We start from the raw sequence: 14,572 nt of genomic DNA on the forward strand, positions 1-14,572 counted from the left end.
CCCCCTATTATTGGTAATGGTGAGAGGTTAGCATGTCTTGGGGCTATGATATAAAATGCTAACCTCCCCTATTATTGGAAATGGTGAGAGGTTATCATGTCTTGGGGGTATGATATAAAATGCTAACCTTCTCTATTATTGGTAATGGTGAGAGGTTAGCATGTCTTGGGGGTATGATATAAAATGCTAATCTCCACTATTATTGGTAATGGTGAGAGGTTAGCATGTCTTGGGGGTATGATCCTCTGTAACTTTCTCACTCAACATTATTTACCATTCATTAAATTAAAGGTGACATTCTGTACAGTCACCACATATGAAACATTTGATCTCCAATCCAAAACGCTGGCGTATAGAGCCAAATGAAAAGTTGTAGCTTCACTGTCCAAATAAATACGTAAAGGAGTGTACGTGAGATAAGAAAAGACAGTATGTCACGTCACACAGCCTTTAATAGTGACAGGTCACAGTGGTACAGTAAGGGTGTGGCGTCATTGTAAACATTGTTGATATTAAGCATCCCAATCACATTATTGAGGCAAGTCTGAGGGTGTTGGGGCTGGGTCTTGTTCTGCCCATGTTGAGACTGGGCCTGGTTCTTCCCATGTTGAGGCTGGGCTGGGTGTGTTGATGTTGGGCCCAGTGCTGCCCCTGTTGTGGCTGGGCTCGGGGTTGTTGATGTTGGGCCAAGTGCTACCCCTTTCGAGGCAGGTGTGTGAGTGTTGAGGCTGGGCTGGGGGTTTTGAGGCTGGGCCTGGTACCACCCCTGTTGAGACAGGTCTGAGTGTTTGGAGGCTGGTCCAGGTGCTGCCCCTGTTTAGGCTGGGGCTGATGCTGGTGGCCCTGTTAGGCCCTGTGTGCTGGGGCCTCCCGCTCTATTGCCCTGTAGGGTGAAAGGAACCGTACACATAAATAGCAACACAAGAATATAGATGGTGAGAGTAAACAGTACCTGAACATATAGAAGAGCATGTAGGCACTCCGGGCTCTGGTCCTCAGCACAGTGGCTTCATTGGACATTGACACCTGGCTGTCGTTACAGCAGAACCAGTTTCCACTGGCATGCAATATGTCACTAATGTAGTGCCCTGTGGAACAAGGAAGACAGACTAGAGGTCAATGGTCAGGCTATTGTGGGTAATAGAGTGTTTTGTAACAGTTAAACAGTTCATTTTGGAGGTATTTTATCTGATACGTGTCAAGTTTTGAAATCAGAGATAAACAGATACACGTGGCACATAATTAGGCATGCCTCTCCATTCTTTTGAATTAAATTGAGCAAACTCTAAACATATTGCAGTGCTTGTTGGGATGACACTTCACTCTGAAGCCTGCAGCCTTGCTAGCTTGGCCGAAATGGCTGTTGGAGGGTCTAATTATCCCCTACACCAGGGTTCCCCAAATGGCGGCCCGCGGGACAAATTTGGCCCAAGGGTGATTTTATTTGGCCCCTATGTTTTCTGTCCAAATAAAACGTAATTGTTAAAAGACTGTAAAAACACCAGCAAATCAGCTCCAAGTGATTTTCATTTTGGAAATCTGTTTCAAAGTATTCCCACGTATAATAAAGAGATAAATGTGGTTGTACACAAATGTAAGCAAGGTTTGAAATTAGTCAAATATTATATCTGTTTGGCCTTCCTACGGCATATTTGCAGTCTACAAATTATTTGTAATTTTGTTCCACACCCCTTCCCATCTGGCTAAGAAAAAAAATGGACCCGAGGCTGAATCTAGTTGATGATCCCTGGCCTTCACCCTCGATAATTTTCACTCCCTCAGCTTCGGGATGCTTGTGTATACGGCAGAGGCACACGTGAACATGCAAATTGAGATCCAAGGAGAAGGGAGTGATTTGGAAATCAGCTGATGTCATATGTATTGTGCATCTGCATGTGTGTGTTTGATGGTATTTACTTACCGGAGTTTGCGGAGCCTCCCAAATGAGAGACTACGCCAGTCAGCTGGTAGTAACCATTCACTGACTGTACTGGCTTCTGCTTCTGTAAGAAAACACATGTGATCATAGGATTCTCATTTCCTCTACAGTCCACCACACTGTCTACAGTCTACTACAGTACTAGTCTACTACAGGTCTACTACATTGTGTACTCCTCATAACTATCTCAGTGTTCTGTCATAACTTATTTTTCACTGGTTTCACTCTCTCTATCTCTCTCTCTCTTCTCACCACTGAGGCTGTCAGCAACACTTTCCCTGGTTCCTGCTCATTTGAATCTGAGGGGTCAAATAAACATATCAAGAACTGTGAAAACGTGGTCACTTGTCTGAATTGCTCTGGACTAAAACAGCTCCCATACATCACTAAAGATATCTGAGAAGCATTTTAAATTGCAGCTTCCAGATTCTCTGTCAGCAGGACCGTTTTGGGAGTGGGTGGTTTGTGTGGTGTTGGAGCAAGAATATTGTTATGGTGCCATGACCTACCTGAACAGCAGAGGTCACTGTCTTTGGCCGCTCCAGGTGGGCTGGAGACTTGGCTGGCGAGGGTCTGGGGGATGGACCCCTGGATGCTGGGGGCCTGGTTGGTGAGGGCCTGTGGGCTGGCACTGTGCAGGTGTGGCACCATGTCCCCACAGAGGCAGGAGAGCCTCAGCTCCGAAGGAAACAAAAGAGGAGCCTCCAGCTTCTCCAACCCCCCAGGTCCTCCAAACCTCTTCAGATGCAGAACCAGCACACTGCCCAGAAAGAGAGAGGAAGAGAGATGAACAGACAGACAATGAAACCAGTCAACAAAATAACAGATGAGTGACATTTGTTTGGCGGTGCTCACCTCTAAGTCCTACAACCTGCTCAGGAAGGTAACTACTCCTAAAGGCTCAGGACATTAAACACTGCTAGTACTATGAGAGGTTATAAAGGGACAACTCACAGAGGCAGTGTGTGGAACTGCTCCACCTTTGAGGCGTGGAGGCCTTTACAGCCCTCACATGTGAATTCAACCTGTTCACTCTGGTTAGAAACAAAAGCATTACATAATGAATGATACCACTACAATAATAAGATAGCGTATTCTGAGGCAGTGGGCAGCTTGCCCTGGGTGTTAGTCTCTACATGCAGGGCTGAGCCCTAAGTGCTGACTTTGAAAGTGAGTGCTAGGCTGTTCAGCAAGGTGCGCTCAGGGCTGATGTCCAATGAGAGGTGGTTGTAGTCCTCTCTGGTGGACGACTCGCGCCCACAGCTTCCGAAGCAGGACAAAGAGAAGAAAAATGCATCAAGTCTGTTTCTGTTTCAGGTCTCTACAATGTTTCTGTTATGCCATGTGTTTTGTAATATTAATATATACTGTATATATGTATATATATATATATATATAGAGAAAGATCCTGTTCTCAGTAGATACATTACAACCAATGGGATCTCTTACCTGGTACATTTGCGCACCGACACAAGCTGGAACTCCAGCTGGGAAACAGGGCAGGTATAGTTCATCCCGAGTGTCTTCAGAATCATGCCCTCCTCCTTCAGCTGGCAAAGCATATTGACAAGTAACTCGTGTGCGTCCTATGATGAGGAAGAGAAAGAAACACATCAAGATAAAAGCAAATTAAAAAGAGAAAATGAACCATTGCAAGAAGAGCACTCGTACACAAGAGAGTAGTGCCTCAGTTACCTGTTGCGTGTCCCCCAGGTACTTCAAATCGTATCCCGACAAGGAGTACTTGACCTTCCACATGAGGTCTGCTTTTGAGGCCTGGTTTGCCACACTGTCAGGTAGACCTGAACGGTGCACATCAGACAGACACCTGTAGGGGAGACAGAGAGTAAGTTAGCAGCTGACTGGATGGTGTCAACCTACTGGCTTACGCCTGAAGAGGCAGATGAGTATATACAAATATGTTTTATATATGTTATGTTATGTTTTATCTAGTACCTTTGAGGACGGACAATGAAGCCAAACAACAAAAATGTATTGTTTATTCTCCTAAGATATTTGGTTTGGATACTGCTCTCAATTCCAGAGCATTTAAAAACTACCACATTTCCCACGGTAAGGTGGAATGTTCAGTCAATGAGCATTATGGGTAATGTAGTCATTCTACACTTTCCAAATTGGCCTACAAAATGCCTACATCATAATCAGTGTGTCATTGTTGTTCCTCTTGGTTATGAAGATTCCAAAAACAAAAAGAAACTGGAAAATAAACCATAAATACAATACACAGCAAAATATGAAGTTTTTAAGGTTAGGAAAAGGGTGAGGATTAGTGAAAGTGCTCTCCTAACCTGCTACGACAATCCCTTTCTGTAGAAGTGGCGTGAAAAGAGTGTCCCTTCTTTAATTTATGACCACAATTAATGGGTGTGTGGGGTGAGTGTCTGCTTTTGAGCCTTCCCTTACCTGAGCAGGTTGGAGAAGGGGGAGGAGCTCCAGAGTTGTTCCTGGTGCAGGATTTCCTTTGAGAAGGAAGGCAGGACCAGGAGGCACTGCAGGGTGGCGTTAAGGAAGCAAGTGTTGCCAATGTTAGGCAACCTGTGAAGAAGAAGCAGCCATCAGTACACACATAGAGATTAATCATAACCTTCACATCTCTATAAAGTGATGATAATGGCAGGGGATAAGGGATACATTATATTTAACACAAAGAAGTGGATGTCCTTTAGACCAAGATTGACATAATTCATGGGTTTATAAATATCTAATAAAAGGACATGCTAGATAGTAAGCCTTATCCCCATAGTATATCAGACACTGATCTCTAAACAATAAAGAACTTATATTCAATGCATTTGCAGTGTGTTGTGGTTTACCCAAGAAGTTCCATGTTGACCAGTTCCCCCCGTTCTCCTCTGGCCCCCTGGGTCTCTTCTGACCCTCTGGTGGCTGAGCTGGCCCTGGGAAGAGTCATGCTTCTGGTGGCTGAGCTGGCCCTGGGAAGAGTCATGCTTCTGGTGGCTGAGACTGGTCTCTGGGGCATTGGACTAGAGTGTTCCTGAAGAGACAGAGGTCTGGAGGAAGGAGAGAAACAGGTCTAATGCCTCCAACACAGAGATATTATCACTCTACACAGTCTCTCTATTAAATACTGTATTGTACTATAAACACAGTCTGAGTAGTTATGCATGTACTGCTGTCCATATAAATGCACTGTACCAAGTAGACCAGGCCAATAGGTTAGTACTCTCTTTATCCACTAGATGTTGACAGAAGAGGCTAAAACTACAGTTTCAGGAAAATAACTTTCTGGGACTGTGTTTACCAAGTGTCTCAGAGTAGGAGTCTGATCTAGAACCAGTTTTGCATTTTAGATCATAGATCAATGAATCAGATTATTATGGACAGAGAGGACCTGATCCTAGATTAGCACTCATACTGTTGATTAACACTGGCCCTGGTCTGGTAGCACTAAACCCAACTCTCCAAAGAGACTCTAGGATGGCACTGTACTTTATGTTTGGATTACCTGACTGTTGTGCCCTCCTGACTGGTGTCTCCATGACGGTCCAGAGGGTTGGTAGGAGAGGGAGAACTAGGGTGGGACACCACTGGAGAGGATTTCACTGGGGAAGGGTTTTTGGCAGGTGACCGGGGTACAGAGGGTTGTTTAGCAGGAGAGCAAGGCTGAGAGGAACATTTAACAGGAGAGGGAGGTGGATGGAGGGAGGAGAGTTGGTCAGAGGGTGAGGGGTCAGAGGTAGCGGAGCCATTCCGTTCAGAACGGTCAGATGGAATTGGAGAGGGGGATGAAGTGCCCCTCTCCTTCTTCTTTCTTGTCTTCTGCTCCACATCAACTGAATTTGCTTTCTGACGTTTTTTCTGTTGACAAGAAAATGTGATAGTGCTAAATACTTTCCCCCCCAGATCCCCAGCCAATGGAAGAGGGGGGTCATAAGAGTAGGAAGAGGTAGGCCTAAATGGAGAATCATAGGTATCTATCCTAAACCTCAAATAACACAGTATAGACAGGTTACATTGAGTGACATTTGCAATAGCAGAACTTCATGTACATTTCATGTACACTTTTTACGTATTTGTCAATCAGAATGTAATTTTACTTTTATTCTTCCCACTAGGTTTAAGAGAAACATACTACTCCAGAATTATAGCAGTTGTTAATTGATTAAATCACCTGATTTCATACCTTTTTGCACCAGCAGAAACAAGCCATGTCGATAACCAATGAAGACTGATACATTTCCACATTAACCCATTGTTCAAATTGGCTTTAAGACCATTGTGATGTCATCGGTCATGTATGACACCACCACCTGGCAACCCAATCTATAACATTTTAAAATATATTGTTCAATGAACAAATATGTTTTATTGAAGAGCAAAGTTATGCAGTATACATACAATATTGTAGATAATATGCTCCATTGTATTCTTGTTTCTTTTTACATTCATTTTTTGTATGTTGTTTCATTATATGTACGACCACAATAAAGGCATTTTAAGTGCCTTCATCTTCATAGTTTTTTGATAGCGTCCATGTTGTTTTTGGTTTGGTTATCGGTTTATTTAAATGCTAAATGCTTTTTCTCTTATTCACCAGCAGATGGACAAAGTGTTGGGTTAAAAGAATGTGAACAGGTGATAGAGATTTAGCCTAAACCTCAAACAACAATCCAGATTGGTTAGGGACAGTTTTCAGTATTCAATCTTGCCCTGAGGGCAGCTCTGTCTCAAGGACATAATGAATGTGTTTGGTTCAATTAAAACTCAATGGTCAGTGGGCAGAGCTTACAGTGCCCAGTGCGTGTTAAATACACTTGCTAGGTGATAAATTGGTGTTGAATGGAAGGCATAACACAAGGTTGCTGGCATGAATTTTGTTTTCTAACCTCACTCCAACCCCTAAACAATTCTTCTTACCTAAACTTAACCCAACCCTAGCTAGAGTCCCAGGTCTGTTTAGTGCTGTCTTGTCAAGTCCTACTAGCTAGAGTCCCAGGTCTGTTTAGTGCTGTCTTGTCAACTCCTACTAGCTAGAGTCCTAGGTCTGTTTAGTGCTGTCTTGCCAACTCCTACTAGCTAGAGTCCCAGGTCTGTTTAGTGCTGTCTTGTCAACTCCTACTAGCTAGAGTCCCAGGTATGTTTAGTGCTGTCTTGACAACTCATACTAGCTAGAGTCCCAGGTCTGTTTAGTGCTGTCTTGACAACTCCTACTAGCTAGAGTCCCAGGTCTGTTTAGTGCTGTCTTGACAACTCCTACTAGCTAGAGTCCCAGGTCTGTTTAGTGCTGTCTTGACAACTCCTACTAGCTAGAGTCCCAGGTATGTTTAGTGCTGTCTTGCCAACTCCTCCAGTGGTTCGTCCTCAAAAAGTTGCATCATATTGCAGCACAACTTGCGGCCTGCCGCAGAATTCTATGTCACATTATTTATTATTTAAGTGTTAGACATTGTTGCCATTAACGCTCGTTAGAGCTAGTTTGACCACCAGAGAGCATCTTTGAGAAACATTTAACCGTTTTTAATATGAAACTAATCGTTGGATAACAGATCTGCTCTCGGAACTCATTTACACACGTTACTGTGTGTGTTTCGATTCTCTCTCGCAAAAACACACACATACACGCGCACCCTCTATAACCACTCTTTATATTTACAGTGGTGATGGACAGCTGGAGGCATTTCGTTGTGAATTCTGAAAACAAGCCAACCTAACTCAGAAATACATTTCACTGGTTGCCATGGTGAATAACCCAATAATAATTGGTTGGACACATGAAAGGAAATAAAAGAGTTTACCGGAAACTCAAAATGACAATTGTAACAATTGGATGACATTGGGAGTTTCAGTAAGCAACAATTTGTTGCCTTCATTAGCCTACTTTATTCTTAAAATAACTCCAGCACATAATAGAGAAAGGAGCCTTAATTAATTAAACAATAACGTGATTTAATTCACAAATGCATTTGACTGTACTTAATATTGGCCATCAACCAGAAACACACCATGATAGAAACATGTTATTGATTATTCTTTTATTTTTTACTATTTCAAAATGCACACGTTTAATAAGCTACTGTGCAGTCTGACAAGTAAACATAGCCCACAGTACATAGTAAACATAGCCCACAGTACATAGTAAACATAGCCCACAGTACATAGTAAACATAGCCCACAGTACATAGTAAACATGGCCAACAGTACATAGTAAACATAGCCCACAGTACATAGTAAACATAGCCCACAGTACATAGTAAACATAGCCCACAGTACATAGTAAACATGGCCCACAGTACATAGTAAACATAGCCCACAGTACATAGTAAACATGGCCAACAGTACATAGTAAACATAGCCCACAGTACATAGTAAACATAGCCCACAGTACATAGCAAACATGGCAAAGATGCTTCATTCCTTACATAAGAGAGAGCAGGCCATGTCAAGACTTTCTCAGTGACCTCAAGAACTCATTAACTCTGTCTTGAATGTTTTTTCGGGATGCATAAGTCTTGGTCACAGTATTAATGATGAACACCTGGAGGTTCACTGGTGAGCCACATTTGCCTCGGGATCCATCCCAGTTGGGGCGGCATGTAGTCTAGTGGTTAGAGCATTGGGCCAGTAACCGGAAGGTTGTTGAATCAAATCCCTGAGCTGACAAGGTAAAAATCTGTTGTTCAGCCCCTGAACAAGGCAGTTAACCCACTGTTCCTAGGACATCATTGTAAATAAGAATTTGTTCTTAAATGACTTGCCTAGTTAAATAAAATATACAAGTATCTGTGTCTGCAAATAATGGGTGATACTGATTCACGTGCACCTTTATCAGATGATCAGAATGGTACTGCTCTGCGCCCCCATCGATTGTGGTGTCCTGTGATAGAAATGGTAGATCAATTAAGAATTAAAAGTGACTCCAACACACAAATGCTGCGAACAGAAACACATTTTAAGAATGTAGCAAAACCAACCGCTTTCATGGGAACCATGTGTTTTATCGGTGTGGCCCGTTGTCCAGCCCTTTGTCCACCGATCTCCACGGATGGTTGTCTGCATGGTTGTTTGCTCTGTAAAAACACATTCATGTTTTTAGTACACAAGTATCGATTGTATTAAACAGTATGCCTACACATATATATGTTAAGAATATAATTTAACATTTTCATTTGTCTTAGAATAAAAACCTAATCTAACTACAGTTTCAGTCAGTAATATGCTACTGTCCAGTTACAGCTTCGTCTGACCAAGTGGAAACAAAAAAATAGGGGTCTTTTTCGGGAGTGTGTGCAGGACAGAGACATAGCAATTCCTACACTATTGTTTTAAATTCAATCACCTTCTTCATCCTCATCATTCAGTTAATTGAAATACAATTTTGAATGCACAATTATGAGTTTATATTTGTTTATACCACCCATTCATTGACAGCATTAATTCAGGTAGAGACACATTAGACCTTGGGACCCAGAAGCATAATCAGTTCTCTGACTCCCCCTTGTGGTGGTCTGGAGCAATGAAGCAGTGACGCAAGGTAACATATTAAACCACAAATGACCTCTAAATCCTGCGGAATAATCACAAAACTTTTAATTGAGTAACCACTGTAAGTCACACAGACGCAGGACAGTCCATGGAGAAGACACAGCTACAGATGTATATTAGAGTTGAGGTTAGAAGAATAAGTTACTGTATTTGACCACACTCACATACGCACACGCACATTAAATAGGTGAGAGTAACCTGTAGTATCATACCTTTATTTGTCTCAATCCTGGATGATACAGTAAAACACATTACCAAAGATCTTTAATCATTTGTGATTCAGTACATGTTCAGTGGTGGAAGAGACCCTCTGGAGTTGCTGCAGTGTGTCTGGGGCTGCTGTGTGTTCTCCTACTGGCTGGGATCATAGTCCTGTCTGTCTACTGTAAGTTTAGTATGTTGTCACTGAGACTTAAGTAGCCTACTTAATCATACTTACTCATTAATGGTGTTTTAGTTACATGTTTGATGAACTTTTCCCTTTTACAGATGGAGCCATTGATCATCACAAGTCAACACAGATAGACCAGCTACAGACCAGTTACAACACCCTGACTGAAGAGAGAGACCAGCTACAGGACAGCAACAGCCTTCTGACTAAAGAGAGAGACCAGCTACAGACCAGTTACAACACCCTGACTGAAGAGAGAGACCAGCTACAGGACAGCAACAGCCTTCTGACTAAAGAGAGAGACCAGCTACAGACCAGTTACAACAACCTGATTAAAGTTATAGACCAGCTACAGACAGAGAGATTTTCTTAGTGGGAGGATTACCAATCTCAGTGAGTAAACCTACAGTTATACATTTTCATAAATCCCACACACTTTAACGTGTGTCTGAATTTTTAATTAAGTATCCAGCGTGATAAGTTGAAAGAAATTCATGTTTTCATCTTGAAGAACAAACCTGTCCTGAAGGCTGGCAGAAATTAAAATCCAGTTGGTACTTCCTGTCTACTGAGAATAAAACCTGGAAGGAGAGCAGACCTGGTGATTAGATAGAGAGAGAGAGAGAGAGAGAGAGAGAGAGAGAGAGAGATTATCATGCATATACTGTGGATAAATATATTTACTGTATATATTTATCTTTCTCAACAACAGACATTGGTCTGACTGACTCTGTTATTGAGGGGACCTGGAAATGGGTGGACGGCACCCCACTGACCACAAGGTGAGAGATGATAACTAATCTGTCAATAAGGCTCCATTCAAAAATGTTCTATACAGGTTATTGTCACTGATGGCAGCAATCAACAAAGTTACTGTAAGATGAACTGTGATGTCTTATAGTTTTTAACCCTGTAGGTACTGGTATTAACCATGATATCTGACTGTTTTTAACCCTGTAGGTACTGGTATTAACCATGATATCTGACTGTTGTTAACCCTGTAGGTACTGGTATTAACCATGATATCTGACTGTGTTTAACCCTGTAGGTACAGGTATTAACCATGATATCTGACTGTTTTAACCCTGAAGGTACTGGTATGCCAAACAGCCTGATAATACAGGTCCTAATGGGGACGAGGACTGTGCTGAGATACCCAAAGATCAGAGTCCTCTGAAGGCATGGAATGACTTGTCATGTGACAGCATAATCAACTGGGTTTGTGAGAAAGAGTTTTAACCATAACAACATGCTGTAACACATACAGTAGACTCCAGTGCATCTCTCTCTCTCTCTCTCTCTCTCTCTTTCTGTTCTCTCTCTCTCTCTCTCTCTCTCTCTCTCTCTCTCTCTCTCTCTCTCTCTCTCTCTCTCTCTCTCTCTCTCTCTCTCTCTCTCTCTCTCTCTCTCTCTCTCTCTCTCTCTCTCTCTCTCTCTCTCTCAAACCCATGCACACAAATGTTGTATTTGTTTTTATTAGTATATTAATAAATGTCCTGCTCATTTCCTGACATTATAGCTTCCTGTTTACCAGAGTCAACATGAAGTTAGTACACTTGACTTTGTTCACACTGTATGCGGTGCATTTGGTCAATTCCAATTAAATACATTCTTCTTACTTGATACAGATATTTACATTCTACAATTGAGGCCTGGTGATGACATTCTGAACAGTACCAAACCACCATTACATACACTGTATAGGAAGGAGGTGACTGTATCACCAACCAATGGGTGCAGTAGAGATATCAGACAGTCAGTCTTTGTTGTCAAGTTAAATATCAAATGCTCATATTTGACTGTTGTTCCCCTATATGGGTCCTAAAAGAGGGAAGTGAAGTTGATATTTTCAGTGGTTTAACCAGCTGTCACTCAAAACGCCTCAACCAATTAGGTTCATAACAAGAGAGGAGAGCCCTGGTGGTTTATGTTGTCACCTAATCTTCACTGGTTAAGACTACCCACCCTCAATATCCACTTGGAGCAGTTTGTAGTGTCACATCTATTGTCTGGACATTCTAATGACCCATTATTATAGTCCTGGACCTACTGAACATGTTGATGTATATTTGGGAGTAAAGAAAGATATCCAGGGTCCCTGCTCATCTGTGTGAACGTGCCTTAAGCATGCTGCAAGGAGGCATGAGGACTGCAGATGTGGCCAGAACAATAAATTGCAATGTCCATACTGTGAGACGCCTAAGACAGCGCTACAGGGAGACAGGACAGACAGCTGATCGTCCTCGCAGCGGCAGGCCACGTGTAACAACACCTGCACAGGATCGGTACATCCGAAAATCACACCTGCGTGACAGGTGGAGGATGGCAACAACAACTGCCCGAGTTACACCAGGAACGCACAATCCCATCAGTGCTCAGACTGTCCGCAATAGGATGTGAGAAGCTGGACTGAGGGCTTGTAGGCCTGTTGTAAAGGCAGGTCCTCACCAGACATCACTGGCAACAACATCGCCTATGGGCACAAACCCACTGTCGCTGGACCAGACAGGACTGGCAAAAAGTGCTCTTCATTGACGAGTCACAGTTTTGTCTCACCAGGGGTGATGGTCGGATTCGCGGTTATAGTCGAAGGAATGAGCGTTACACCGAGGCCTGTACTCTGGAGCGGGATCGATTTGGAGGTGAAGGGTCCATCATGGTCTGGGGCGGTGTGTCACAGCATCATCAGACTGAGCTTGTTGTCATTGCAGGCAATCTCAACGCTGTGCGTAACAGGGAAGACATCATTCTCCCTCATGTGGTACCCTTCCTGCAGGCTCATCCTGTCATGACCCTCCAACATGACAATGCCACCAGCCATACTGCTCGTTCTGTGCGTGACTTCCTGCAAGACAGCAATGCCAGTGTTCTGCCATGGCCAGCGAAGAGCCCGTATCTCAATCCTATTGAGCCCGTCTGGGACCTGTTGGATCGGAGGGTGAGGCCATTCCCCCCGGAAATGTCCGGGAATGTGCAGGTGCCTTGGTGGATGAGTGGGGTAACATCTCACAGCAAGAACTGGCAATTATGGTGCAGTCAATGAGGAAGAGTTGCACTGCAGTACTTAATGCAGCTGGTGGCCACACCAGATACTGACTGTTACTTTTGATTCTGAACCCCCCCCCCCCCCCCCCCTTTGTTCAGGGATACATTATTCCATTTCTGTTAGTCGCATGTCTGTGGAACTTGTTCAGCTTATGTCTCAGTTGTTGAATCTTGTTATGTTCATACAAATATTTACACATGTTAAGATTGCTGAAAATAAACACAGTTGACAGTGAGAAGATGTTTCTTTTTTTGCTGAGTTTATGTTAACTGTCACGACTTCTGCCGAAGTCGAAGCCTCTCCTTGTTCGGGCGGTGCTCTGCGGTCAACGTTTCCGGTCTTCTAGCCATCATTGATCCATTTTTCATTTTCCATTGGTTTTGTCTTGTCTTCCTACACACCTGGTTTCAATCCCATTCATTACCTGTTGTGTATTTAACTTCTTGCGTCGAGCAATCCCGTATCCGGGAGCGTAATCATAGCCTCAAGCTCATTACCATAACGCAACGTTAACTATTCATGAAATCGCAAATGAAATGAAAGAAATATATTCACTCACAAGCTTAGCCTTTTGTTAACAACACTGTCATCTCAGATTTTCAAAATATGCTTTTCAACCATAGCTACACAAGCATTCGTGTAAGAGTATTGATAGCTAGCATAGCATTAAGCCTAGCATTCAGCAGGCAACATTTTCACAAAAACAAGAAAAGCATTCAAATAAAATTATTTACCTTTGAAGAACTTCTGATGTTTTCAATGAGGAGACTCTCAGTTAGATAGCAAATGTTCAGTTTTTCCAAAAATATTATTTGTGTAGGAGAAATCGCTACGTTTTGTTCATCACGTTTTGCTAAGAAAAAAATCTGAAAATTCAGTCATTACAACGCCGAACTTTTTTCCAAATTAACTCCATAATATCGACAGAAACATGGCAAACGTTGTTTAGAATCAACCCTCAAGGTGTTTTTCACATATCTATTCCATGATAAATCATTCGTGGCAGTTTGGTTTCTCCTCTGAAGCAAATGGAAAAATACACGCAGCTGGAGATTACGCAATTATTTTGACGGAGGACACCACGTGAGCACCTGATAAATGTAGCCTCTTATGGTCAATCTTCCAATGATATGCCTACAAATACGTCACAATGCTGCAGACACCTTGGGGAAACGACAGAAAGTGTAAGCTCATTCCTGGCGCATTCACAGCCATATAAGGAGACATTGGAACAGAGCGCCTTCAAAATCTGGGGCATTCCTATTTGAAATTTCATCTTGGTTTCGCCTGTAGCATCAGTTCTGTGGCACTCACAGATAATATCTTTGCAGTTTTGGAAACGTCAGAGTGTTTTCTTTCCAAAGCTGTCAATTATATGCATAGTCGTGCATCTTTTCGTGACAAAATATCTTGTTTAAAATGGGAACGTTTTTTTTCCCAAAAATTTAAAGAGCGCCCCCTACATCGAAGAAGTTAACCCTCTGTTTCCCCTCATGTCTTTGTCAGAGATTGTTTGTATGTCAGTGTTGTATATATTATTTGTATTGATGTGCGACGGGTCCTCGTACCCATTGTTGTTATTTGTTACATTTAGTGTTTGGAGTATGTTTCGTTCATTGTTATTAAATAACTCCATTACACTCAGTTTGATTCTCAGTTGCCTGACTTCCCT

General features: G+C 42.6%; 2 protein-coding genes across 2 annotated transcripts; both read right to left on the reverse strand.

The window, feature by feature from the left end:
- Positions 1-217: 217 nt before the first annotated feature.
- LOC118936934 (ubiquitin carboxyl-terminal hydrolase 8-like) lies at positions 218-2,090 on the reverse strand. The gene is made up of 3 exons (XM_036934587.1): positions 1,922-2,090; positions 953-1,088; positions 218-883 (listed from the first exon to the last, which is right to left on the reverse strand). The coding sequence occupies exons 1-3, from the start codon at positions 2,025-2,027 to the stop codon at positions 847-849; spliced, it is 279 nt and encodes a 92-aa protein (XP_036790482.1). The 5' UTR covers positions 2,028-2,090; the 3' UTR covers positions 218-846.
- Positions 2,091-2,280: 190 nt separating this feature from the next.
- Positions 2,281-7,656, reverse strand: LOC118966646 (ubiquitin carboxyl-terminal hydrolase 37-like). Its single transcript, XM_036989380.1, has 10 exons — positions 7,549-7,656; positions 5,427-5,779; positions 4,774-4,971; positions 4,364-4,495; positions 3,635-3,767; positions 3,389-3,525; positions 3,103-3,202; positions 2,894-2,973; positions 2,449-2,699; positions 2,281-2,303 (listed from the first exon to the last, which is right to left on the reverse strand). Exons 3-10 carry the CDS (start codon positions 4,938-4,940, stop codon positions 2,281-2,283), a joined length of 1,023 nt encoding a protein of 340 aa, XP_036845275.1. The 5' UTR covers positions 4,941-4,971; positions 5,427-5,779; positions 7,549-7,656.
- Between the last annotated feature and the right edge of the window lie 6,916 nt (positions 7,657-14,572).

The sequence above is a fragment of the Oncorhynchus mykiss genome, chromosome 10 (assembly GCF_013265735.2).
Source record: "Oncorhynchus mykiss isolate Arlee chromosome 10, USDA_OmykA_1.1, whole genome shotgun sequence".
Taxonomy (NCBI): domain Eukaryota; kingdom Metazoa; phylum Chordata; class Actinopteri; order Salmoniformes; family Salmonidae; genus Oncorhynchus; species Oncorhynchus mykiss.